This window comes from Orussus abietinus, unplaced genomic scaffold (genome assembly GCF_000612105.2).
Source record: "Orussus abietinus isolate OABI.00-Male unplaced genomic scaffold, Oabi_2.0 scaffold76, whole genome shotgun sequence".
Classification (NCBI taxonomy): Eukaryota; Metazoa; Arthropoda; class Insecta; order Hymenoptera; family Orussidae; genus Orussus; species Orussus abietinus.
In genome coordinates, this window is record NW_019394271.1 from 52,909 (window position 1) to 78,088 (window position 25,180).

The following is a 25,180-nucleotide window of genomic DNA, read 5'->3' on the forward strand; positions in this document are numbered from 1 at the left end:
TGAATATGATTTATTGCATTTACGGTAATGCAAATACTTCTAACCTCAATTTACAGAAACGTATCTATCTCAACAGTTATTAATTAAATGTGACAATGCGTAACATTCTATGTAAACCATGAACGCGTCAATATATGCCAAAAATAAGTTACAATCGTTGAAATCATTCAGTACTTATTAATTCAAATTCTTAATGCAAAGTATTTCTAACCTCTGTCACACCGGACAGCAAATGTTCCCGACTGCTGTAAAAATCGTTAAAAAGTGCGGTTTCTTGACAGTAATATTCACAAAATAATTCCACTCGAATGTGTATTGAGCATTAAGGTAATTAAACGCAATTAGTAAACATTTCTTTACATAATAGGAAGTTAACGAAATTTTCACGTTCCCAGTGCCGATGCCGTTCGTTTTCTCGCACACACGGTTCCAAAATGGCAGCGGCTACGGACGAGTTGAGTAAGTAGTCTCGAAAAAAAAATTATTTTCTACCGAATTTAAGGAACTGACTGAATCCTGATAGTGGCCAGATCGTCAATGAGGAATCGGCCGATCCATTCGCATATTCGACCGATGTAAAATCGACATTCCGTCCACTTTCCAGCCAGAAAAGAAAACTCAAATGTCACGCCGCCATGTAAAAAGGCAACTTCACGCCCTTCGTTTCCACACATGGGCTGCGTTCGAATTTCGATTTTCCGATTTTCTCTTTCCCAACCTCCTTCATGCTGCGGATCCAACCCCTCTCTTTATAAACTTCAAATACCAGAGAATGTGCTTACAGATTGAGAAAAGCGATCGATCGATCGTTAAATCTGTCAAAAATGAAAATAAAAACCTTTACTTTTGAAGAGAAATTCATATTTATAGGATTGTAGATTGTCAGTTAACTAAAATTACTCCGATTTTCTAACATGACATATGAAGCAAATGACAGCAGTAACGACTACAATATGTCGTAATTGATTACTTACAAGTTTAATAATTAGTTCAATTGTCTTCTCTTACATTATATCTTAGTAGAAATAATTTCTAAAACATGCTTTTTTTTCTTATAGTTCTTTTGGAGCGGGTATTTCTCCGCTTAGGCTCTGCAGATACGGATGAGCAACTTCAAGCCTCAGTATGCAAATTTCTACCTCCGATATTGTTGAAGTTATCCAGCTCTCAAGAAGGAGTTCGCAAAAAAGTTATGGAACTTTTAATCCATATCAATAGGAGGGTTAAAAGTCGACCTCTAGTTCAGCTCCCTGTTGAAGCTCTTTTGTTGCAATATCAAGATCCTGCTGCTAGTTCATTTGTAATTGTAAGTTAGCGGTGACGTTAGTATGTTGTATGAATATACGTAGACATGTCTTATTGCTTGTAAAATTGTAACGATTAATAACACTTTTCAGAATTTTTCAATAATTTACATAAAATTAGGATACCCTCGAATGGAAATTAGTAAACAGGCAGAATTAGTTCCAAGTGTATTAAATGCAATCGAGGGTAAACCCTTATCCCATCAAGACAGGTACGTATGCTCATGGTATACTTGTATAATGTATCAAGAACCAACTAAGCTAATGCATTGATTTTACAGTTTATTGCTTATTATTATGCCGGCACTTGGACATATACGTATACCTACGGATCCTGAAAAGAGAGCACCTCTTCTTGGACTACAAGATAAACCTTACGTTGCAAAACAGTTGTTGAATTTTATGCTAGATATGTTAATATTACCTTATAGGTATGTATGTATAAATGAGTTGAAGGGTTTCGGTATTATAAATTAAGTATAGCAAATTATTAATTTTTTATGTAAATTTAGATCTGTAATACAAACTTCCCAAGAGACTGGGCAGCCCATTGAATGGTTTCGATTCCCAGTACCACCAGGTCTTAATCAATATGCCTTTAAAAGGGTAATCGGTGAAACTCCACATACGTCAGAGCAACTTGAGCAAATAAAAATAGGAATAGTTAAATTTATCTCCGGAGGATTTTTTCCTGATTCTGATATTCTGATACATTTAATTGTTGCGGCTGCAGATACCACATACAGTGTTGCAAACATAGCTGACATTGAATTAAAAAAAATTGTTAAGTATGTATATAAATTCAGTAATCGGCTTATTTTTATTAGAAACCATTTACAATTGGGATCTTGCATATTTCAGTACATTAGACTGGTCATCGGTACAACTGGCTGGTCCTCTTTACACTTTGTTTTTGGGAACTGATGCTTTAGCCACACAAAAAGAAGTCAAACCAGAGATGAAAAGATTGCCTGCTTGTACACGTATTCGACTTAAATTATTACATTATCTTTGTCGAGTAACTAGAGCTGGATTTATTATTCCTCTATGTATTCAAGTACGTTGCTTAATTTTATTACTTCCATTTTTATTTACTATGATTAATAATATAATATTGAATTACAGGTTGTATTTGATTCACTTTATGGAAGGAACACAAATAAATATTTGAAATTCTTGGCTCTACAATTTACATTAAACATTATACAACAGTACGTATGATGCTATCATTAATATTGCTGATTATAATATCTTTCTTTGGTATTATGCATTTAATATTTAATTTTTTAATATTCACAGGTGTAGCCTTGTGCAACTAGTTCGGGTAGGAGGAGTTATTCTAAATGGAATGATAAAATTAATTTCGGATGGTGACGACGTACACAAACCTAAGGCTTATACCATTATTGGACAATTGGGGCAAAGAGTTCCAACTCTTATAAATAAAGATCTGAGTTTATTACAAAACTTTTTTGATGCCCTTGCATCTGTAAGTAATTTATTATATCAAAAATTAATATTGTTAATCTTTTAAAGGTCAATTGAAAGAAGGAGTGTTATTTATTGAAACTTATCGAGGGCATGAACTCGTATATATAACCTATATAAAATATTTAATGCAAATTTTATAAATGAAAATGTTTGAAGAGTTACATTTGTTACTAAATTCTTTCTCTACGAAACGTGTAGACGGTGGGTGATTTACGGACGAGTATAAGAGATGCTTTAATAAGCATGACTTCTTCATTCGTGCTTCTGCGAGACGACGAAACTAATTTAGCTGTGATGAATAGTTTACTGTCGGTCCATATTGAATCACCAGAATCCAGTGTTAGGTTAGTTTTTCTACAATTGAGAGATAATGTAAATAAAATAGCTAGTTTAAAATTGTTGCACGAGATAAGTTTATCAGATTTTTAATATTTGGACATGTATCCAATAAACGTTACAAAAAATTATTTATCGTACGTTCTCGAAATTCTGTAATGTTTACTTAAAATACTTTTCGTTGAAAGAAATAATGTGGGTTTTATTCGAAGCAGCAATTTTAAGTGGCTCATTTTTATGCTGCTAAATAATTATTGAAGGATATTTTGTACATTTGGCATCTATGTTACGCAGATATGTTGCTGTACACTACGCTGCTACTGTATTTCCACCAGACGATGCTCCGTCCAGATATTTGTTACTTCTAGCATGTGGAGATTCAAAGCATGAAGTTAATTTAGAAGCTATGAAAGCTCTATATGGTTCTGCCTATAAACATGAGGAAGATAAGGACAACACAAAACACATATTTTTACCTGATTTCTCCAAGTTAGTGTGTTATATACACACTAAATTACAGGCTAGAATGGCTGGTACACACCCAGGAAGAGTAAATATTGGAAGTAAAACGATTCCTTACAATATCACTACGTTTACAGAGGTACTACTTTTTTTTCTGTATTACCAAAACAATACTTTCCTTTTCATAATGGTTAATCTAAGTATCAACGAGAATGTTTTATGCATTTTCATCATAGATTATAACCTATCTTCGCCTTTGTCTTGCAAAAAGTGCTAATGTGCCTGTACAAACTGAACCGTTGGAACATCCTTGCGAACATACTCCAACGATTGGTCGCTATCTAGAAAATATATCTAAAGAACATCCAGAATCTCTAAATTATTATCAGGAAATGATTATGATGCTTAGTCATGTTACTGCAGGTACGTTTTAATTAGTTAATTACTAAATAATATCTCAGTCTAAATAAAAATGTGTACAAAATATACTTTTTATAGATCGGGTGCCACTGAATGCACTTCTAGAAGTGGTTGGGACAATCCCACTTTATGCACTTAACCGTTACGAAAGTGAAATACCATGGCTTCGATCCATGCTTTCATCGAGTAAAGAAAGTATTAGAGAATTGGCTGCTAAAATCTATGCCATTATCATAGCATACATTCCTGATAATGACTTTGAAAAGCAAGTGTCAGAGATTATCAATTCAGCTAAAAGTAAAGTTCCGGAAACACAACACGGTGCATTAGTCGCATTATCACACATGATGGAAAGAAAGTTACGGTTGTGGAAACATACCAACAAGGATGAATTGCTGAAGTGGAATACTTATTTGGAAGCTGTTAAAACTTTGTGTATGTGTAGCCATAAATGGAGGAGATATAGTGAAATATTAATGATTAAAAGATAATTGCAATTAACAATTATACCATAATTAAAAATAACGTTTCAGATGCGTTTTTGACCGATAGCAGCATGTTACTAGTTAGTGCAGCCACCGAAGGAATTGGTAATATAGGAAAAGCGTTTGCCTTGCCAATACCATCAGAAGATGACAAAGAGTTAAACAAGAAAGCTGTCGTGGATACCTTATTTTTAATTCTGACTAATGTAAAAACAAGTGGCAAGGTTTGTGATACGATAATATTAATCAAGATGTGATCAGTTTTAAAAGTGAATTATTTGAAAAATTGGATACTTCTTTGGTTGAATGATAATAGGTGAAAGAGAAAGCTGCCTTGGCTCTAGGATGTTTGTGCGTCGGTGAAGAATTTCCCCATGCCACATTTATTGCTGAAAAATTCATTAGTCTAGCAGCAGAGGCAAGTGACCAATTTTCTTTGTAACCACTAATTAAACCCTTTTGTGCAATCATAATTTTGTAGTTCATTATTGGCAGACTAAAGATGTTGAGATACATTTGACAGTAGGAGAATCGCTGGTTTGTTGTGTACAAGGTGAAGCCTCACCTAAAGGGAGAGATGCATGGACAATGCTACCAACTGAATACAGCGTTCCTTACAGTGAAGGGAGCAATGAGCTTTTAAAATTAGTTTTAGATAAACTATTAAAGTTGTCTAATGTACCACATCCACATTCTAGGCAGGTGAGAACTCTTGAATTAGATACTCGACATCTGTGAAGAAGAATCTTCACTGTAACATGTCTTTTTTATTTCTTAGGCGGTGTGTATCTGGCTACTAGCACTGGTCAAGCATAATGCCAAACGAAAAGAAATTGTGGATAAAACTTGTGAAATTCAAAATGCCTTTACTGGTTTTCTCTCAGAAAATAATGGTAATGCGTACTAAAAATTAAATACAAATCCTAACTATGAGATCCTATATTCTGCATCAGCTTTTAATGTTTTTTTGTTTATGCAGATTTTGTTCAAGACGTTGCATCAAAAGGACTTGGCTTGGTATATTATGCTAGCGAAGAAGCGGTTCGTAAGGATCTGTTAGAAAATTTGACAAATCAACTTTTGCAAGGTCGTCGAGCTGTTACAAAAGTAAACAGCGATACCAAATTATTTGAAGAAGGGGAATTAGGAAAGAGTGTTTCTGGGTAAATAAATTGATATTAAATTAAATGTGCTAAAAGTTATGTTCGGAAACACATGGTAGTTAAATTTAGAGACCCGATACATCGAATGAACTGGGCACGTGAAATTTCCTTACGTGTTTTCCAGTGGCAGTTTGTCAACGTACAGAGAAATTTGTTCATTAGCAACAGAATTGAATCAACCAGAACTGGTCTATCGCTTTCTACACTTGGCAAATCACAATGCCGTTTGGACATCAAAAAAAGGCGCAGCATTTGGCTTTTCTGTAATCGCAAATTTGGCAAAAGAGGATTTGAATAAACTTTTGCCCATTATTGCGCCAAAACTGTATAGATACCAGTACGATCCAACTCCTAGGATTCAACGCAGTATGACTAGCATTTGGCATGCCATTATTCCATCTACACATAACATCGTAAGCAATAAGAGTTCTTTTTATTAATAGTTTTTTGTGTAAGTGCAACTTTTTCAGAAGAAAATTAATAATATTTTCACGCAGTTGGAGCAATATCATAAGGAGATACTGGCAGATTTATCCAGTAACATAACAAGTTATGAGTGGCGTGTACGGATCAGCTGCTGCCTTGCATTAGCTGATCTATTAAGATCAAACGTTCCTATAAATTTAGTCGAAAGTGGACCAGAACTATGGAAACAACTATTTCGTGTAATGGATGATTTTCATGAGGGTACTCGGTTAGCTGCTAACAAAACTGTCATAGTATTTAGTGAAGTAAGTAGTTGGTACTTTTTTCAGTATTATCAATGATTGTGTATTAATGGTAGTCAACTGGTTGAGCAAAAGATTATATGTTTGCTTATTTTCAGCTTTGTATTCGACGATGTGACCCATCGCAAGGTAAAGCTGGAGAGCAAATTCTTCAAGCAATACTGCCAGTTTTGTTAGATGTTGGGATCGTTCATGTTGTTGCTACTGTAAGAGCAATATCGCTGCAAACCGTATCTCAATTCGTTAAGACAGCTGGTGATTTGTTAAAGCCATCGTTGGTAAACTTAATACCAGCACTTTTAACCGCAACTGGTGAATTAGAAAATCCTTTGGATTCTTATTGGAGTACTCGTTTGGGCGGTAATTCAGAAGAGCAGGAAGTTCATGACAGAAACAGAGCACTTGCAGCAAAAAATTATTATACTACGGAGACTGTGACAAAGGTGAACTATTGATTCAAATACATTTTAAGAGGTAATTAAAATTGATTTAACTGACAAAGCTCACTTATTTATATATTATATTTTTTACAGTGCGTTCAGTATATCGATGCTTCGGTACTGAAAGACTTAATGCCGAAAGTACTAGAAATAGTTAAGTCAAACGTAGTGCTTGGCACTAAAGTTGCCTGTTCACAATTCCTGATACTGTTATGTAGTCACTTGAAACAGGACTTGCAGCCATACACTGGTTAGTATAAAAATAAAATCGTTCTTGTATATGTTCGGATACCTAAGTAACCGTATAAAAATTTAGATAATATTTTAATGATATCGATAATGCTTTGGTTCATTTTTCTAGGTAAAATTCTGGCTGCACTAGTAAACGGTCTAACAGATCGCAACAGTGTTCTTAGGAAAAGTAATGCCGTCACAATTGGACACATAGTAGGATCTGCAAAAGAATCTAGTCTAGAGAAGCTTTTTAATATGTTAAACACCTGGTATATGGAAAGAGAAGGTATATTTTTAAGCCGACAGTTATTTTATCTATGAAAATTAGGTATCTTGATTATTATCGTGGTTTTCTTTCAGATGACACCATTAGGCTGGCAATTGGGCAAACGTTGCAATCAATAAACACCCATAACCAGGAGATACTTAGAAACTATTCTGACATAGTTATGCCTTTAACATTTTTCGCAATGCACGCTGAGAAAGTGCCAGGTTCGTGTTTGTATATTTTTTAAATTACAATAATTATACAATAATTATATACACGTGCACGTATACTAAAAGAGAAATATATTTTATTAATTGTAGGAAATGAAGCTACTATAGAACTATGGACTGATTTGTGGGGAGATATATCACCAGGCACAGAAATGGGAATAAGGCAACATTTGACAGCGATAACTACTATTTTGAATTCGTCTTTGGAATCGGCATCGTGGACTACGAAAGCACAGGCAGCAAATGCTGTATCGACAGTAGCTACAAAATTAGGCTCTAGTATCGATGAAGAAGCGAGAAGTACACTTTTGAAGATATTAACAAACGGTCTGCGTGGCAGGACTTGGAACGGCAAAGAACGCCTTCTAAATGGTCTTGCAACTTTGGCGTGCAATAGCAAGTACGTCACAGATTTAATTTTTTAACACATAATCTGATATATAAATTGTTGATTAATTCTATTATAATTCTCTCGTTTGATTTTAACAGGGAGGCTGTAAGCAAGGATACAGAACTCCTAGAGACGATTGTGGAATCACTGCATAAAGAAAGTAAGAAGGAAGCTATTGAATATCGTCGGTATGCCTTGAAAGCATTTAGTGACGTTTTGCACGAATTGCAAATCGACAGATTTTCCCAAGTACATGACATCGCACAAGAGGTTCTCCTCAAGGTACGTTACATGCAATATAAAGCTATAAAGTTAGTATTATATTGTCAAATCTCATCGAATAGGTTACAATTAAAGAAGATGACGACGAGGAGAAGTCTTTGACAGAAAGAACAAAGAAAAAGGAAGATATACTGAAATTGCAGGAGACATTGTACGAAGCTCTCGGAAAGGCATGGCCATCGAATAAAGAAACTCAAGGTAAATATCCCATCGCTTGTTTTATCACATGATTTTCACGTATTCCCTGTTTCACAGACAAATATTGTTTGCAATTTGTGACGCATTGTTATGAAGTATTACCAAAAAGTACCAGAACTCTTCAAGTTGCGATCCTAACCATGCTTAACCTCTTTGTGGATAAGTTAGTCTTACTACAAATCGATGCCACACAGACTTCCCCTAAGGACAAGGAAACATTAAAATCGATTTGTGACGTACTCGAGAAAATTTTGAGGCACTCTATGGGTAAATATTCCAATTAACGACGAATTTTTGAAATTGCTAATGTTTGACCAAACTTAATATTCCTTTTAGGCATTTCTAAGTATACGAGGATAAGGAAAGAGGCATTGAACATTGTCTTTTCTCTGTCAAGAAGATTTAGAGATACCAAAAATATTACGCATCTTGAAAACTTAACTACTTTATTCACCGAAGTCCTACCGGACTTATCTGGGGATAACCAACCAGAAATTCGTTCCAGGGTCATTGACATTAAAGATATGCTCAAAATATAAATTGAAATCGTTGGGTGTGATTATAGATAGATTCAACCAGCTATCATGGCTTTTATTTATTTCACCAAAGGTGTATCTCATATGAGTGGTGAAATTTGGCAAGCAGCATTTGTTCACATACATATACGCAAGTAAATTAAATGTAAAAAATGATTTTGCTTCATAGTACTATAAAAAAAAAGAACCGAAATTAGATTTCATGATCAAAGAATACCCGTTCGTTCTTTCAGATGATTTCAATAAATTGGTAGGAAGTAAATTCTGCATGGTGTCTAGTACCGATATATTCATATAGACATTGTTGTAATCATGTAAAACATTGATCATCACTTTCTTAATATATTTTTTAGTTAATCAGTTTCTTGGAACAATTCCGTACTAGTACTTCGTTCAAAATTTCTAAAGACTGGCGGTTATGTTATATGGTAACATTTGATTAATTTAAAACTTGTTTATAACTAGTGGTATTAATTATGCAAAATCAACGAGTTTCTTTTCACACGTGACTCCAACTATCATTGCCACTTATAAAACTTGCATTTTGAGGTTCATCGTCAATATTACGAGTGCTAGGTTTCTTCGCCTTATCGGTGATATTGAACAAATCAACAACGTAACTTGTTCTGACCATGAATCTTAGAATGCAATAAATGTAACGTTGTAATTAGCCTACTTATTTATATTAAATAAAAATTGAAATAAAATGATGCTTCAATCTTTTCCCTGTCCAATAAGTCTTATATTGTAGGTATCGCATAAAGGAACACGAACCCAAATAGGAGAAACAGTTGTATATTTGACTGCGGTCTGTACAAACATATCTAAATTTTCAATGATATAAATACCTTACATTATATTCTTATTTTCTTAAACAAAATTTTCGCTCCCGTGGTCGTTTTAGATCCCAGTGAAGCAGATAACGGTTTTATCTTAGATTCTAGAGACGCAATTGTGTCAGGGTGTTCATTTTCTAATAGCATTACAAGAAGGAAACAACCTCTATTATATTCGATCCATTGTTTTATAAGTTTGTCATTTAGTCGGTTAACTAATAGTTGACCAAAGGTTGTTTCTATCTCGGACTTTTTATGTTGAATTAACTTCTTCAGCATCAGGTGAAGACCAGAATGCTCAATGGCTTTGTATTCTTTGCCATCTTCTGAGATCACAGAATCTGAATCGGTTATGAAATCAACGATAGCATTATATGCTTCTTCTAAGTTTTTGCCCCTCCCAGCTTTTAGAATTGCAAGCGTTACCATTGCTATTGAACTGTTGGATAGCCACACTGATGCTTCCGAAGCTACCTTCTGAAGAAACGTATTAATAACAGCTTCTAATAGTTCCTTTTCTCTAATTTCCGCCAGTTTTTTACTTGTTGCATTCCCATCACCTTGCTTCAAAAATTGAACAGTACTTGGATGAAAGTAATGTGGGTCTCTTCTAGCTACAAGATACAAAACGACCCTTTTGCCGTATTCATTTAGTGAGATCTCCGTTAGATTATTTTCAATTTCTGGTAATATTATCTTCTTCATAAGAACGGTATCATCGACTGAATCCATTAAAGCTAACAAAATTAAATGGCCGTGCTCAGATAAGGAGATTTTTGCAATGACTTCTTTAATTGATTTCATAATAAATTTTCGATCTTTGTTCGTGCCATGCCAAATGCAAAGGATACTTGATTTTGCTCCATCTTTAGTCTTTGATAAGTCAGTGATTAATGTTCTTAACATGACTATCAATTCTGCTCTATCATCTACAGAGCATTGTGACATATATTCGTATATTACCGTGTGTAGAAGCGATGAATTAATAAGTTTTTTATTTAAAATTTTTATTAAATTTCCTTTAATGGCAGTTAAGATGGCAAGTTTCATATCTTTTGACGACTGCAGAACATCTGAAAGTGTTTTTATTTTAGCATCTTTTGCATGTTTATAGAGATCACCATAAAATTCTTGTTTAAAATATGTCTTATCAGTTTCTGTAGCACAAGTAGAATACAACTGTTCAAAAACTGGGACAGACACAGAATGGCTTACAAGCTTCACGATACTCCCATAACAGGCTGACACGATATCTTTTTTAATTTCCTCTGAACCATACTTTAACAGACTTTTTATGCAATTTTTTGCATACTTCGATTGAAACATGAGTACTAACGATGGTTTTAATTCGGTTAAAATGGCTTGCCGTATTTCAGAATCCGAGTACTTAATTAACCATTGAATAATTCTTGACATATCATGAGTAAAAACTATCTTATTACATTGCCCAGTTAAAAGTTCATATAACTTAGATGTCAAATTTTGGCGTTCCTCTAAAGTACAGTCGGATCTTCGTAACTTTTCACCAATTTTTTTTGCTTTTACAGATACATCGTACGTATCTGTATGACGCTTAAGTCTTCTTTTCTCTTTCAATTCCTTTTTTTCCTTTTTCAATTGTAACCAATCGGGTTTTTCGTTAGTAACGTCACTTTTCACAGATGTATCAGATTTCTTCAATTTAATTGCACTTTTTTGCTTCAAATTATTGTACTTTTGTCCAATAACTGATTTTTCAAATTTACCCCGCTTTTCCTCTTTACTTTTAGAAACATTATGTTTTTCTCTCTTCTTTTGAACATTGGTTAACAATTTGGTAATATCATCGGGATCAGGAATGTTAATAGATTTCTTTATCTTTTTAGCTTTTCTTTCACTGTCTACATTGTTTTCTTCCCCCTTCATTTCGACCATTTTTGATTACTGAAGTTCTGAAAGAAAATACATTTGTTACACCAACTTAAATTTATTATAAACTGATACTAGAACAGAGCATCGTGCATGCCTCAAGAATATACGAACTTGCTCAATTTCTTCGACTCAGAACTTTCATATATCGGCAGGATCAATATTATAAATATAATATAAACACGTAATTACGTACGAGCTGCAAATAACGATTTAAACCAGCAAAGAAAGCATGGTTCATAAGGTTATGGTTGGTTAATCATTGCTTATGGCGACTTATGGCCACTGTCTTATGAAAGATAGACAAAAGCAAAGACAAAATGGAGACAGTTATTGGATGAAGTTTGAAGAAAAGCAGAGAGAGGGCTCGTTGAATGTTAGACAATATGTCGTTTCGCATGCAGAATACAGCACTGTTGCCACATTCTGGGCGACAAGTATATGAACCAGAGATGAGTTGGGAGATTGCTCACAAGCAGGATCCTGTGATCGCATCCTGTGCTGCCCTCTGGTTTCGTACGTTAGCTTTCACTGTTTTTTGCCCCCAAGGGCGGTGCAACGAATTTCTGGTAGGAGCTCCCGCACTCACGATGGCGGTACCATCTACCAGTCGCCGTTGGCGGCTCCCACACGCACGTACGCACGCACGCGAGATTTCGAACGTTTTCGAGCGTTTCTCAATCATTTTGAGAGCGGTTTCGAGCGTTTCCGAGCGTTATCGATCGTTTTTCAATTTTTTTGAGCCTTATCGTAAAAACACTCGATAACGCTCGGAAACGCTCGAAACCGCTCTCAAAATGATTGAGAAACGCTCGAAAACGTTCGAAATCTCGCATGCGTGCGTGCGTGCGTGCGTGCGGGAGCCGCCAACGGCGACTGGTAGATGGTACCGCCATCGTGAGTGCGCGAGCTCCTACCAGAAATTCGTTGTGCCGCCCTTGGGAGCAAAAAACGGTGAAAGCTAACGTACAAAACCAGAGGGCAGCACAGAAGTCGATCGCGCGACTCTGCCCGTGAACAATCTCCCAACTCATCTCTGATATGAACTAGAGACAACTAGAGATGAGTTGGTACTTTGGTATGAACTACTCGATGACGCCATTTATAAACAATTTGAGAATGGATGTGTCTTCCGACCGAAATTTGTTGACTAAACTTTCTGGTATTGATAATTTGGGAATTTTATTTGAGTAAATGCATCTTGTTTTTTTTGTTTTAATAAGGCGGTTTTCATTTATGGTACTATAATAATTAGCAGAGATGAGCACCTGCTCATCTCTGTAATTAGCTATGGCATGCTCATATGCATATCCATTAAAGAAAGGGGTGGCTATGTCCACAAATTGCAGGTCATTGGTGCTAACATAACGTATAAGAACCTTTATTGTACAATTCCGAGTATATTACGTCATACCGTTAGTCTTACACTTTATATTTATATGTATCATATTGCGAAAACATCCTATAGAACTGTACACTTGAAACTAATAAATTACAAATTACGTTAACAAATACGTTATCAACAATTACTATAATAGAAAACATTTCACTCGCAGAATGATTGAAAGTTATTGAATTTTCTTTTACCGAATAACTTGCTGGCGAAAAACGAAATACCCCCGTAACAGAAAATAATATAACTTTAAGTCACTCGGCATATCGTATGCTTTCTTTCATAACTCATCCAACTGTGGAACGGACTGACTTGAATACCAATGACCATTAACATTTAACAAATGAGTGACAATTGCACGAGCAATAGTACAGTTATAAAATATTGTATGTATCATGAGTATAATATCTTTACGTTCATCAGTACGTACATTGGGTATCTTAGATTCCCTGAAGTGCACCAATACGTGCAGCTAATGATTGTTCAGAATACAATGAGATTCAGAATTGCTGGATTTCTTTCCTAACATGATACTCCTGAAAAATTAGGGCATGTGTTACGTTTGTAAAATGTCAAGGATCCAAATTATTCTCAAAATGTCCTATTGTAAAGTCATTCAGTTGCATGAAGTGTCTACATGTACTGTCATAATTGCATGCAAACTATTTGGTAGTTTTTAACTTACATACCCAAAGATTCTTCTAAATGTATAGCACAATTATTTAAAAATTAATAAATACCTAGGAAAGTATCAGTTCCTTGAAACGTTGCAATTTCTTTTAACGTGAATTTTGCTTATGAAATATACTGGCAGAGCGAGATGACAATTGTAAATTACTGCGTAATGGATAAGAGTGGCTTTCTCTTTTTCTCTGTACATAAATATGGTAGAACATTACGTATGTAATTGGTATGTCGAAAAGTTACTGCAAACTGCTCAGATTAGCGCAATATCAACTACTGTACTACGTATGACAAGGAGTACACCTTTGTTCGTTGAGTGAACTATCCTTTTCAAGGGCACCATTATAATTCGATTCGGTCCCACAGTATGGCCAACTAACGTTGGAATATATAAATTTTTCCTCTTTCCCTTTGTCAAAAATTTGGACGGCATGGATGAGTTGACTCTAAAACGTTCACTAACGTTTCGCATGATCATTGCCTTGCTTAAAAGTGAACTATTCGATAAACTATCACATTACACATAATACTTTCTTAGATACGATTTTGGAAGAGTGGTTTTCATTGCACGCTTCTTTACGTCTTCGTCTCAATAAACAGTCTATTTTCATTTGATCTTAGCAATATGCATTAGTCACAGACTCTAGAAGCAATTTTCCAGAACTAAAACAATTTGGCTACTTAAAGTTCAGCTTTAGTTAACGGCCTCCTCGGCCAAACAGACTGCTCCAATAATTTCTCTTTAGCTTCCCATAAGTTAGTAATTTTATCATTCAGTGGCGTAATGAACGTTTCGATCCATTCCTCTATCGTGAAGTTATCGTAAATCATCTCCATTGCCACCCTCATTTCTTTCTCAATATAAAACGTTTCCATTCTGAATTTATTTAAGTCTCCAAGAGCATGTTCAACATGACTCGGACTGGAAAACATGTGCTTAATATTATACTCTTTCAGCCAACCTTTAAACGCACTATCTTGTTCTAACTTATTCCATTCTTGATTCAAGAGGAATAATCTTAATGTAGCAGCATACACTGCAACTCCTTCGTAATCACACTTAGTCCATCCATACTGAGGCTCGGGTATATTTAATGAGATTGTACCTTCGCATTTCATAGTCTGTGTAACTCGATCTGGTACTTCCGCATAGAAGCCGCTTAAATCGGAAGACTGAAGCATGGCCAAGTTTACTGCAAGAGATGGAAGTGCCGAAGGAAGCAGTTCACAAAGTACACTGAAGTGATCGTACCTCTGCCATCCGGTCAGAATAGCTCCTTTGAATTTTATTTTATCTGAATACCTATCGATAATTTCCAACCATCGTCTGTGATTTTCTAAATGATACGAAATATCTGTGTAATATCTGTCCGGGGCCGTTGCTCCTTTAAATGCTGTAGCGATCCAGATAGCTGGCCAGATTTGCGAATAACTATCCTGCAGCTGATCCGCCAGAGAAGCTCCAGGATCGGTGGTATATTTCCAAACGACAGGCTCTATCAGCTCGTTCAGCCCACTTTCCATGATCTCCTCGGATGATATTTCCCTGAACTCGTCATCCCACATTAAGACCGTCAGTTTAGGATATTTCTGGGTAATGTATCGAGCTACGGTCGATACATGATCCAGGAATAAATGTTTCTTACTCCAGCGTCGTTTGGAAAGTACATTTAAGCACCGACTACATTCGCCTAATTGATAAACTTCATCTGCACCGATGTGCAGGTACTGGGAATCTGGATGTGCCATTACAACCTGATCGATCATTTCAGTAATCAATGGAAAAGACTCGTTATGGGTCGGGCAAATTACCTGAGGATAGCGGAATACCTCCCTAAGGTCTTTGTACTTGTCTAATTTTAGAATAAATTCTAGGTGCCCGAAAGTTTGTATTAACGGTATGACTATAAGATCGTTAGCCTTGGCTAATCTCTGAATGGTAATAATATCCTGCTTGGAATAGGAATTAGAAGCACTTATGTTACTTAAAGGTCCATCGAACGGAAAGGTGTCCTCGTACTCTATCAAGATCCCCGTTGCTCCGAGTTTGCACAACAAAGGGAACAAGTGATCATAGTAGCCAATCTTGGGTGGTGCTCCTTTGAGATCCAAGTGCACGATCTTGTGCCCCTTGAAGAGAGGATTTTCGGTGTTGTAGGCCTTGCCATAATTGTAACTTCTGAAGGGCACATTTCTCGCGTTTCCTCCAGTGAGCTCCTCCTGGAGGTTATGATTCTCTACGTTTCTCTGGTGAGATTCGATCAGATTATTCGAAGAGTACGCATTCTCTGTCCTCAGATGCGAGATTACCTTTGAGGAGGGCACGTCGTCGATCTCGTTAGTGAGAATGTGATAAACGGCCACCAATAAAAGAAAGATGATCGTTAATATTATTATCAAAGAGGCTTTGCCTCTCAATCGTGTCATCATGTTCACCGACCATCACCGACCATGACAGTAAACCACCATAAAACAAAACCTTACAACCTGACTCGAACGAAATCAGATGAGAAAGGAGACGGGAGCTTGAACTATACACGATCGTATGATTGGACTACGTTGGAGCAGAGATGAGGTGGAGATAACATGAGAACAGCCATGGCTCACTATGTGCACCAGAGAAGAAACTGGAGCAGCTTCAATCTGTTCCAGTCTGCGAATGCAGTTGTAATTTTTCTGTTAAAACTCGATGTCCAGTTTTTGAAATACTTTTCTTTAACGGTATTTTTAAAATCATATGATCGAATTAGACGAAAGATGAGAGCATCCATGGCTAATCTCACGTATCAGAAAGGAAACTGGACCAGTTTTAATCCGCGGTGCGCAGTTGTAAATTTTTAATGAAATGTAAATTCTCCCTCAAAACTCAATATCCAGTTTTTGGAATGCCATTTTTAAAATGACGAATCACATTTCAGCAATTACTCTTCTGTGACAGCATCAATTAGTTTCTAAAGAAATCTCATTACTTCAAAAAGAACTATAATTAATCACGCTTGACTAACACTCATCAATAAGCTCACCTTTAACATGATCCAAAGGCAACTGAACATTGAACCAATATAGTTATACAAATTAACCAAGTTCTATGGTTATAAAAATTTGCTAATTGTTTCATTTAATAAAATGAAATGTATGATCATTTTATCGCACCAACACAAGAATAAATTATTTTACGATACATTGGTTAACAGGCTGAAGAGATGGATTTTTCTTTTTGAAGTTTCACTTATTTACGTTAGTTAATTAAAGGAACGTTCCCTCGATGACATGATATATCGGATACTCATAAACTTTATTTACATTAAAATTTATATTTTTCTAGTTCGCTTAAATAAATACTAGTACACTAAGAGCAAATAGTTACGGTTTCCATGGCTGGATTTTTGGTTTTGTAGTACTATATGGTACATAAGCTTCGTTAGTGCCACTCATATTTGGGCGATGTTCGGCCATCCATTTATATTTTGGTCGTCTAGGATCTTTATGAGGTGGCAAGTCGGTCTTATAATGGAGCCATCCGAACCATTCTGGGGGAACTTGTGAAGCATCGTAATCTAAACCTACTTCCTTTGCATAACTAACCCATCGATTTCGACCTGAAGGAAAGATTACATCAAATAATATAACAATTCAGTAAGCTAGATAACTGCATACGGCATAATTGACATCAGTTATATCTAAGCCTGATGCTCTTATTTTAATATAAAACTTTGTTCATTAACTGAAAAAACATAATCTTCATTCAATAGATAATTCGCCTATTACTGAGTTATTAGACAGTTTTCAACTTATATTCCTTAACACACAATCTACCTTGTCATACGTACCATAAAAGTAGTAATTGTTTTCATAATATTTGTTACCATATTTGTCTATCCCAATCAGAGTTCCAACCTTTAAATCGTCTTCCCTGTTGAAGATGATGAATGCAAAAATGTAGAATAGTGTTAAGAAACCGAGAATATGCATATATAGAAGACAATATTACTATTTTAAAATACATAACATCGTTATCAAGGTTAGAAATGATTTTAATCAATCAACATTTTTAAATCTTTAATTTAAGCAGTATTCGACAAAATTTCCTAACCTGTACAGAGTTTTCAAAGATCCCAGTAAACCTCCATTTGCACGTATTATTTTCCATAATTGAAGAAATTTATCTACCCCGATAAGATTCGCCATCTTCCACAAGAGTCAGACGACTTTGGAGACTTTGGAGGTCTAAGCTTTGGAGCAAAGAAGCAGACGTTCCACCATAGATACCGTAGAATATGGTTTATGAAGTCTGTAGAAAAAAATCCCGAATCCGTTTGCAGATTTCTTCTTTTCCAGTCAGAGATGGCACTGTCATCAAACACGGCGACAGGTCGTAATTTTACAAATCTCTGACTTACCGGCAGTCAAATGCATTTTCAATAAAATTATTTAGTTTACCGCATTAAGAAGTTGGGTAGAGTTTCGCAAGTACATACATACATACTTGACACAGACATGAGATGGGAGATTGCTCACAGGCTAGATTGATAGACGATAGTTAATCGTTGGTATTCGCGATCCGTGATCACTGTGGCGCACTGATCGTTTTCATTTCAAGTCCTCCGCGCGTCGGCATAGAAACTGCGCGAACTCCTCCCCGCCATCTACGGAGCCTCCCCTGAACCTCTTCACGAATAAGAATGTCGTCGGTCATTCAAAGATATTTCGCGTCGCGTTGCAACGTCGGCTCGAGCACGCTTGTAAACAAATCTAACGGTCTCAACTATCTGGATCGTCTGGTACAAACCAACGGACCAATTAGTTGCTACTCATCCCAACTCAACTCTGTACGTACAGATTACATTTATGTGGCGGTCACGCGTGGCACAAGAGAGCAATGTGTCAGATATTTTACAATATATTACATGTATTTTTCCGAAGTACAATATCGAAAATTATACATAAAATTTGATTCTATTGCATTAATTTAGAAATATAAAAAGAATACAGTGAATACAAAATAAAATAACTTCAAATTGTACCAGTATCATATTATACACCATTATTGAGCTTACGATATTAGTACGGTTGTGATATTCAGCGTTATCAGGTGCAGTCAGGATTACATTACACTTGACCCGTCATCTATAAATGCCATTTAGTTTTTGCTTAACTTTGACATCACAGTACTTCCCTGATGATTATATGCGCCTATCAAAAACTTTCTAACAATGCTTCGGTATAAACTTGTTTCAATCTGAAGCATTAAGTGTTGACAAGGAGCATGTATTTCTCGCGGAAAGCGAGACAGAATAATCATCTGCGAGAATAACCCGCGACGTGTAGATTATGGCATATAGATGAATCGGAGTTACCATGTCTACGGAAAGACTTTGTTTAAGGTTCTGGCATGGTTTTTAATCTTTCAAAGGCAGCTTTCTCTAGTGACTCTCGATGTTTCGGATGGGCTATGTTAATTAAAGCGTATGCGCGTTGAGCTAGAGTTTTGCCAAAGAGAGCCGCGATTCCATACTCTGTCACAACGTAGCGTACCAAAGCCCTAGAAGTGACAACACCGGCACCTGTCATGAATAACAAGTATTAAAATTTCCATCCATGCTCGTAGGAGTATTGACATTGATAGCGATTAAAAGTTCAAGTATGAATTACACATTATTGATTGTCAATGAATTCTTACCTGATTTCAATACAGGCTGAATTTTGCTGACGCCTTTCGCCGTTTCCGACGTGAAGGCGATGATAGGTTTACCAAGACGGTCATCGGACATTGCTGCTCCTGAAATGAAGTCAACTTGCCCACCAAAACCTGAATACATTCTGGTTCCTATGCTGTCGGAACAAACTTGCCCCGTAATATCTACTTCAATGCAAGAATTAATGGCTGTCATCTTTGGTTGCTTGGCAATTATTTTGGGATCATTTGTATGATCAACTCCTAACATAACTGTAATAAAAAACAGAGACAGTCACGAGAAATTAAAAATAAGTGGTATAAAAGAAAGTTCAATGAAACATGGTGATACAATTAAAGGCAGGGTTAAATCAATTGGTTTGATGTTGAATATAATTCTACATTATAATAGTTTGTTTTTTACCTTCACAATGAAATTAACAAATGATTTACCTACGAATGGATTGTTGTCCAAGAAATCATACAACTTCTGACTGCCAACGCAAAAAGATCCTATAATCAGCCCACGATGAATCAATTTCTTGCTGTTAGTAATGCATCCTCTGTTAACAAGATCAATGATTCCATCACTGAACATTTCACTATGAACACCAAGGTCTCTGTGGTCCTTAAGCGATGCAAGCACTGCATCAGGAATGCTACCAATGCCCATTTGTAAGGTGGCACCGTCCTCCACTAAATTATCGGCAATGTGTTTGGCGATCATCTTCTCTGCATCGGTGGATGCTTTTGATCCATGACTAAGAAGATTTGTGTCAAATTTAAATGCGTAGTCGATGTGACTTATGTGAATGAGAGCATCTCCATAGGTTCTTGGCATCTTCTTGTTCACCATCGCTAAATAGAGAGGTTAACCATGGAAATATATTATGTCTAATAGAACGAATAAATAAGATCTGAAAAGCAAAGTTAAATTTGTAGCAAAAAGACAGCATACTTTGCTAGCACCATAATCAGGTAGCTTAAAACTTACCTACAACAGTTTTCGAGTGTATAACTGCAGCTCTTGCACAGTCTACGCTAGTACCCAAAGAACAGTAGCCCCTACTGTCTGGTTCCGTGACATGAATGAGAGCAATGTCCGGTATGATGATACCTTCTTCGAAAAGCGACGGAATATCGTGCAGGAAAATGGGAATACAGTCGGCAATCCCATCATTTACAGCTTTCCTTACATTTCCTCCGATGAATAAGCTTACGGATTTTATGTGCTCTGTGCACAATCAAAAAATTGATTAGCTTCAAATATATTGACTCTAAGGGAAAAGCATGGCGTTTAGATTCCATATTATTTCTCCATAGTCTAGTACAAAACATTTTCAAAAGATTTCATAATTACTGCTAATAGACTGCCTTGTACTAAAATTAGTGAGTTACATAATAGTGACTAACAAAACATATTTTATTAATAGGACATGTTAGGAACTTACTTGCAGCATCTGGTTGTGCGTAAGGTGCATCTCCTTCAAGATGCATGTGATATAATCGTACATTACTTAAATCACACTTTTTACAGTAGTCGGTCAAGGCTCTGAGGAGTTCGACGGGTGTTGCAGCAGCTCCATGAACGAAAATCTTATTATCTGAAAGAGCATTATGTGAACCAATTAAGCAGAAATTATTTATTTCTCTTAGTGTAATCAGATTTATGTAAACAATTCACTACTCTTAATTTCAATCAAACAGCAACAATTAATTTATACAAGTGAATTAAAAAAGACACCGTATTTTTACTTAAATTTCTTTGCAGAATACCACAGATCAACTACAATTCTTAATACACTCCAAACTGAATTAAGTATAACAAGGCATTATAATATACCCCTTTATAACTCGATTACATCTAATCTGATTAGTTGACATACATTATCTAATCGCTGTGTTTTATGTATTCTGATATCAAGATCAATCGTTTCTTCTAAATCTGTAAAAAAATCCTGCCAAGACTATCACATAATTGGTCTGCTTTAGTCCCACGTATTTTTGAAATAGCCAATACTCTGGAATTACGCAAACAAACTTTGCTATGACTTTTTTCAACAAACGTACAGTCAATGGGGAAGTAAAAATGCCGAGTCAGCTTCTAAAAAATTATACCTGATTTCAATCCAGCCTTGGCAACGGCTTCATCGGCATTCTTTACCCAGCAGGGCTCCTTATTCGGTAGAGGGACGGAGGTTTCGTTCAGATACGTGTAATAGCTGTTCGGCCTGGGAAGTGAAATCACTCTGGAGGACGTTAAAAGCCTTGACAAGCCACGTAACCTTTGAAAAACTGCCATCCTTGTCGAGCGCAGATCAAGTCCCGATCCTAAAATAAAAGCAGGTCATCTTCGGCAATTGGTACAGGGAGAGGCCTCGAGATATAATAATATCAAAACGGAGGCATACCACTACCGATGAAAATCACCAACCCGTTGATCGCTTTCTCCCTGACTCGATTTGGCCTTCTCCTGTCACCCGTCAAACTCCGGCGTCCTCATCCGTCAACGTTGCACAGGCCAAAACGACAGTCACAACTTAAACCAATTTACATCGATCTCGATGAAACAAAAACTTCCGACACACGATATAGGGACTTCGCTCGAACTGGAGAATTATGCCAATTTTTAAATAGAGGGCGTTTCGGTTCAACGTTCAGTCGATTTTGCAATAGCTATTTTTTCGCGATACGGTTGGATTGGATCAAGTGGTCGTAAGTGGCCGAGTCTAGCGGAACTCGCCAATGAGATGCTATTAATTCATTCAAGCATTAATCAAAGAAAACTGAAGATGGAGTAGTCGTCTGCAAGTTTTGATCCCTAATGCGATCCCAGCGCCATTCTCACTGGGAAACTGATCTGTTTTAGGAATGACAAACATCTCTGCTATGCATAGCATTCCTAAAAACGGTGCATCGCTGCGTTAAATTAAGTTAAATTAAAATTTTTAATGGTGCCCCTGCTATCATTTTATCGCTGAGCAGTGCTTCTGTAACATTCAAAATAGAAAAATAGAAATTTTAGAAAAGTCTACTAAGCCTAATTATTTTAACGAATCTGTTGTGCGTTTGGTGGCTAATCTGCAACGTTTCAGTGCGTTGTGACTGATGAAATGTTTAGTTTAAAGAATTTAAGCTAATTGCTGTGATTAAAACCTATTTATTTACATATATTACTTATTAATACAATTATTGGTTTGTTGAGTAAATAAATCGTAAGAATAGACAACTGGTAAAGTCCTAAGAGATTTGTATAGATAAAGTATAGCTCTTTATGTTAAAAAGTGAAATGATTCTTAGGATACTCTTGTAATCCTAACGTACATTCTTCGGTTTCAATGTTCTACTAGCAGATCATTTCTGGGCCTTTACAATTTTTTGCATGGATCAATAAAACAAAGATTATTGTTATTTAATAGTTAGACTAGCATCGAATTCCAAAACATCTAGGAATTAGTTTACTTTTGATACAAGAAGTGGAATATTATCAAGATGCCTTCTTGTGAAGTTTGAAATAATTTGAGAGTATGAATTATATTAAAAGTCAATACCATCAGGTAACGTACCATCTTGCCTTCTTTTTTCCACAGTTTTAAAATATTCAGAGAAGTCAACGTATGGTTTGATTTTTGCATTCCTGTTCGAAGTTTTCGAACCTGGAGGGTATATGTCCGATGTCGTTGAAGTTTCACTTGTAGAAGTGTCAAAATTATCAGCTACTCCTGTCCCTGTACTGGAATAGTCGTCATTGTGGAGTACAGTTAAAGGAGCTGTTTGGATGATTGGGTTGAATCTCACAGACTGATTGATCGGACTCCTCAATGCGTGTGGAAGTGGAAAATTAATGTTTCGCACAAGAAGCGTAATGTCATCTCGTTTTCCAGGAAGTAAATTATTTCGTGAATTACTCATGTTTACGTCGTGATGAATTCGTACAACTTTGTCAACCACTGCTTGTGCAACTCCTGTCAAAGTAGACTGCACTTTAAACTGAAAATTATATCATTTAAAGGAACCACTATAATAATAAAAGAAAGAAACCTACTGAAAAGGTTTTATCTCATCTGTTAAAATTCACTTACTTGTTCCACTGCTATAAGAGCCAACTCTCTGTTAACTTGATCAGTTCCGGTAGCTTCCTGCAGTGATTTATAAAGACCTCCAGACATTAGCAGTAAAAACCTGCAGGAGTCATCAAGTTCTATCCCACCATGAATTTCTGGCTCAGCAATAATGGGTTCGGCAGTTGCAGAAGCTAACTCCTCGAACTCTCTATATCCTCCCTTAACTAGATAATTCCCTATACATCTAGTATTTTCTTGATTTCCCAAATGAGAACCTTAATCAGAATGTATTTCATTATAATATTAAGATAGTAGCAATGAACTTCCTTTATAATTAACAATTAGTTATACACTATGAATTCTTCATACCTTGTCTTATTGTTTCGATATCAATACCCAGCTGAGATAGCCTTAACAGTTCATCTTCGTTTCGTAAATCATGGTCGACACTCAACTGAACAACTCGGAGAACTTGGTTGCTGTCAGTTTTACATAAGAGAGCTCTACTGTCCCCAACATTTGCAACATATAGTCGGTTGCGATATACTAGAGCTACCACTGCACTAGTTCCAGCAGATAATTCACAATTTAATGCATTCAGCTTATCCACCTACATACAAAAAGGTCTAAAGCAAAAATCATAAAAGCTACAATGGTCGCATACCTTACACGGATTAATTGAATATGTATACTTTACCAGTTGAGGAAACTTTTGATAAGTCTCATACGAGTTTAAGCCTGCTGGTATATCGAACTGTAAACTAGCCCGTTCAGCCAAAAGATCGCCTATAGAGTCTAGATATCCTCGTTCAACCGTGATAAAGGCTTGCCTAAAATAAAACAATATATTAATACATTCTTTAAGATACATTATCCATCATCTTGCTATTCAAAAAACTGATTAAACATTACCTTAACACTTCCTTTATTTCTTCATCTAAAGTTTTTCCATTTAACTGACCCAACAATATCTCAGCTGCCATTCTTTGCAAAGCAAAATTTGCTGCCTTTGTACCTTCATGACCGTCGAATACACCATAGAGGAATGTCGAATCATCATAGTGACAATGGAAACTACGGTCTTCGAATGGGTGCTCTTCCTGCCGATATCCATCTTCACGGTAAATTTGATTTGTTGAGAATCCCACGCCTGAATTATCGTTTGAAAAAAGTATAGAAAGAGTAATCGTAGATTGCTGTTTAGTGTCTAAATATGAATTACTCACCGGATTGCTTACACACTGGCAAGTCATCCGTCCAGCTATGCTGTGGATCTTGAAAAGACATTAAGCCTGGGCTTCTTGCCCTGGTAGGCATTTCCAGCCTACTTATGGTCTCAAAACAAATTAGTTGCAATTATTTGCTAATCAGGACAGTAACTTCCTTAGACAACTATGGCGATACCTGAGGGTAAAATTCGTGTACCTTCCACTGTTTTCAGTAAATTATTTTCAAGGAACTTTACAGAACATTAACAATTGTAACGTCTTCTTTGGCATTAACAAATGATTCATTAGAAAAGCTGGGGTCTTGATAAGTCAGTGAAAATTTGCAATATAGTCGACGGTTGGTAGGTTAGATGTTGGTCGGTAAATCATAAACCGAATTACTATGATAAGTCATACTACATGATGTGAATGTGTATAAGCTTCC

The 25,180-nt window shown here is 36.1% G+C and overlaps 6 protein-coding genes across 9 annotated transcripts; 1 reads left to right on the plus strand and 5 right to left on the minus strand.

Annotated features, from left to right (window-relative positions):
• The first annotated feature begins 262 nt into the window (after window positions 1-262).
• On the plus strand, window positions 263-9,675 carry LOC105699988 (proteasome-associated protein ECM29 homolog). 3 transcript variants are annotated; one of them, XM_012425477.1, is made up of 29 exons: window positions 263-327; window positions 396-459; window positions 1,059-1,306; window positions 1,398-1,516; window positions 1,586-1,735; window positions 1,817-2,092; window positions 2,166-2,361; window positions 2,430-2,515; window positions 2,604-2,793; window positions 2,994-3,139; window positions 3,426-3,732; window positions 3,830-4,016; window positions 4,092-4,448; window positions 4,547-4,722; window positions 4,815-4,916; window positions 4,994-5,200; window positions 5,277-5,391; window positions 5,478-5,661; window positions 5,786-6,074; window positions 6,159-6,392; window positions 6,488-6,832; window positions 6,923-7,079; window positions 7,191-7,349; window positions 7,424-7,555; window positions 7,652-7,961; window positions 8,051-8,234; window positions 8,297-8,432; window positions 8,490-8,699; window positions 8,769-8,971. In XM_012425477.1, exons 2-29 carry the CDS (start codon window positions 435-437, stop codon window positions 8,969-8,971), a joined length of 5,430 nt encoding a protein of 1,809 aa, XP_012280900.1. In that variant the 5' UTR covers window positions 263-327; window positions 396-434. The 3 variants fall into 3 exon arrangements, with proteins under 3 accessions (XP_012280900.1, XP_012280899.1, XP_012280898.1); XM_012425476.1 differs by lacking the exon at window positions 263-327 and having other exon boundaries at window positions 340-459; XM_012425475.1 differs by lacking the exons at window positions 263-327; window positions 396-459 and adding an exon at window positions 776-958 and having other exon boundaries at window positions 8,769-9,675.
• A 72-nt stretch (window positions 9,676-9,747) lies between these two features.
• Window positions 9,748-12,052, minus strand: LOC105699992 (pumilio homolog 3). The gene is made up of 2 exons (XM_012425484.2): window positions 11,827-12,052; window positions 9,748-11,735 (listed from the first exon to the last, which is right to left on the minus strand). The coding sequence occupies exon 2, from the start codon at window positions 11,716-11,718 to the stop codon at window positions 9,823-9,825; it is 1,896 nt and encodes a 631-aa protein (XP_012280907.1). The 5' UTR covers window positions 11,719-11,735; window positions 11,827-12,052; the 3' UTR covers window positions 9,748-9,822.
• A 2,320-nt stretch (window positions 12,053-14,372) lies between these two features.
• LOC105700039 (hexosaminidase D) lies at window positions 14,373-16,371 on the minus strand. Of its 2 annotated transcripts, XM_012425583.2 has the most exons (2): window positions 16,100-16,370; window positions 14,373-16,036 (listed from the first exon to the last, which is right to left on the minus strand). In XM_012425583.2, exons 1-2 carry the CDS (start codon window positions 16,217-16,219, stop codon window positions 14,471-14,473), a joined length of 1,686 nt encoding a protein of 561 aa, XP_012281006.1. In that variant the 5' UTR covers window positions 16,220-16,370; the 3' UTR covers window positions 14,373-14,470. The 2 variants fall into 2 exon arrangements, with proteins under 2 accessions (XP_012281006.1, XP_023290613.1); XM_023434845.1 differs by having other exon boundaries at window positions 14,373-16,371.
• Window positions 16,372-17,065: 694 nt separating this feature from the next.
• LOC105700040 (probable NADH dehydrogenase [ubiquinone] 1 alpha subcomplex subunit 12) lies at window positions 17,066-18,073 on the minus strand. The gene is made up of 3 exons (XM_012425584.2): window positions 17,883-18,073; window positions 17,620-17,702; window positions 17,066-17,388 (listed from the first exon to the last, which is right to left on the minus strand). The coding sequence occupies exons 1-3, from the start codon at window positions 17,975-17,977 to the stop codon at window positions 17,153-17,155; spliced, it is 414 nt and encodes a 137-aa protein (XP_012281007.1). The 5' UTR covers window positions 17,978-18,073; the 3' UTR covers window positions 17,066-17,152.
• A 605-nt stretch (window positions 18,074-18,678) lies between these two features.
• LOC105699974 (4-hydroxybutyrate coenzyme A transferase) lies at window positions 18,679-22,208 on the minus strand. The gene is made up of 7 exons (XM_012425458.2): window positions 21,875-22,208; window positions 21,582-21,794; window positions 20,915-21,067; window positions 20,458-20,697; window positions 19,917-20,321; window positions 19,470-19,736; window positions 18,679-19,353 (listed from the first exon to the last, which is right to left on the minus strand). The coding sequence occupies exons 2-7, from the start codon at window positions 21,763-21,765 to the stop codon at window positions 19,169-19,171; spliced, it is 1,434 nt and encodes a 477-aa protein (XP_012280881.1). The 5' UTR covers window positions 21,766-21,794; window positions 21,875-22,208; the 3' UTR covers window positions 18,679-19,168.
• Window positions 22,209-22,603: 395 nt separating this feature from the next.
• Window positions 22,604-24,862, minus strand: LOC105699973 (TGF-beta-activated kinase 1 and MAP3K7-binding protein 1). Its single transcript, XM_012425457.2, has 6 exons — window positions 24,754-24,862; window positions 24,440-24,677; window positions 24,225-24,357; window positions 23,897-24,137; window positions 23,546-23,802; window positions 22,604-23,453 (listed from the first exon to the last, which is right to left on the minus strand). Exons 1-6 carry the CDS (start codon window positions 24,842-24,844, stop codon window positions 23,001-23,003), a joined length of 1,413 nt encoding a protein of 470 aa, XP_012280880.1. The 5' UTR covers window positions 24,845-24,862; the 3' UTR covers window positions 22,604-23,000.
• Between the last annotated feature and the right edge of the window lie 318 nt (window positions 24,863-25,180).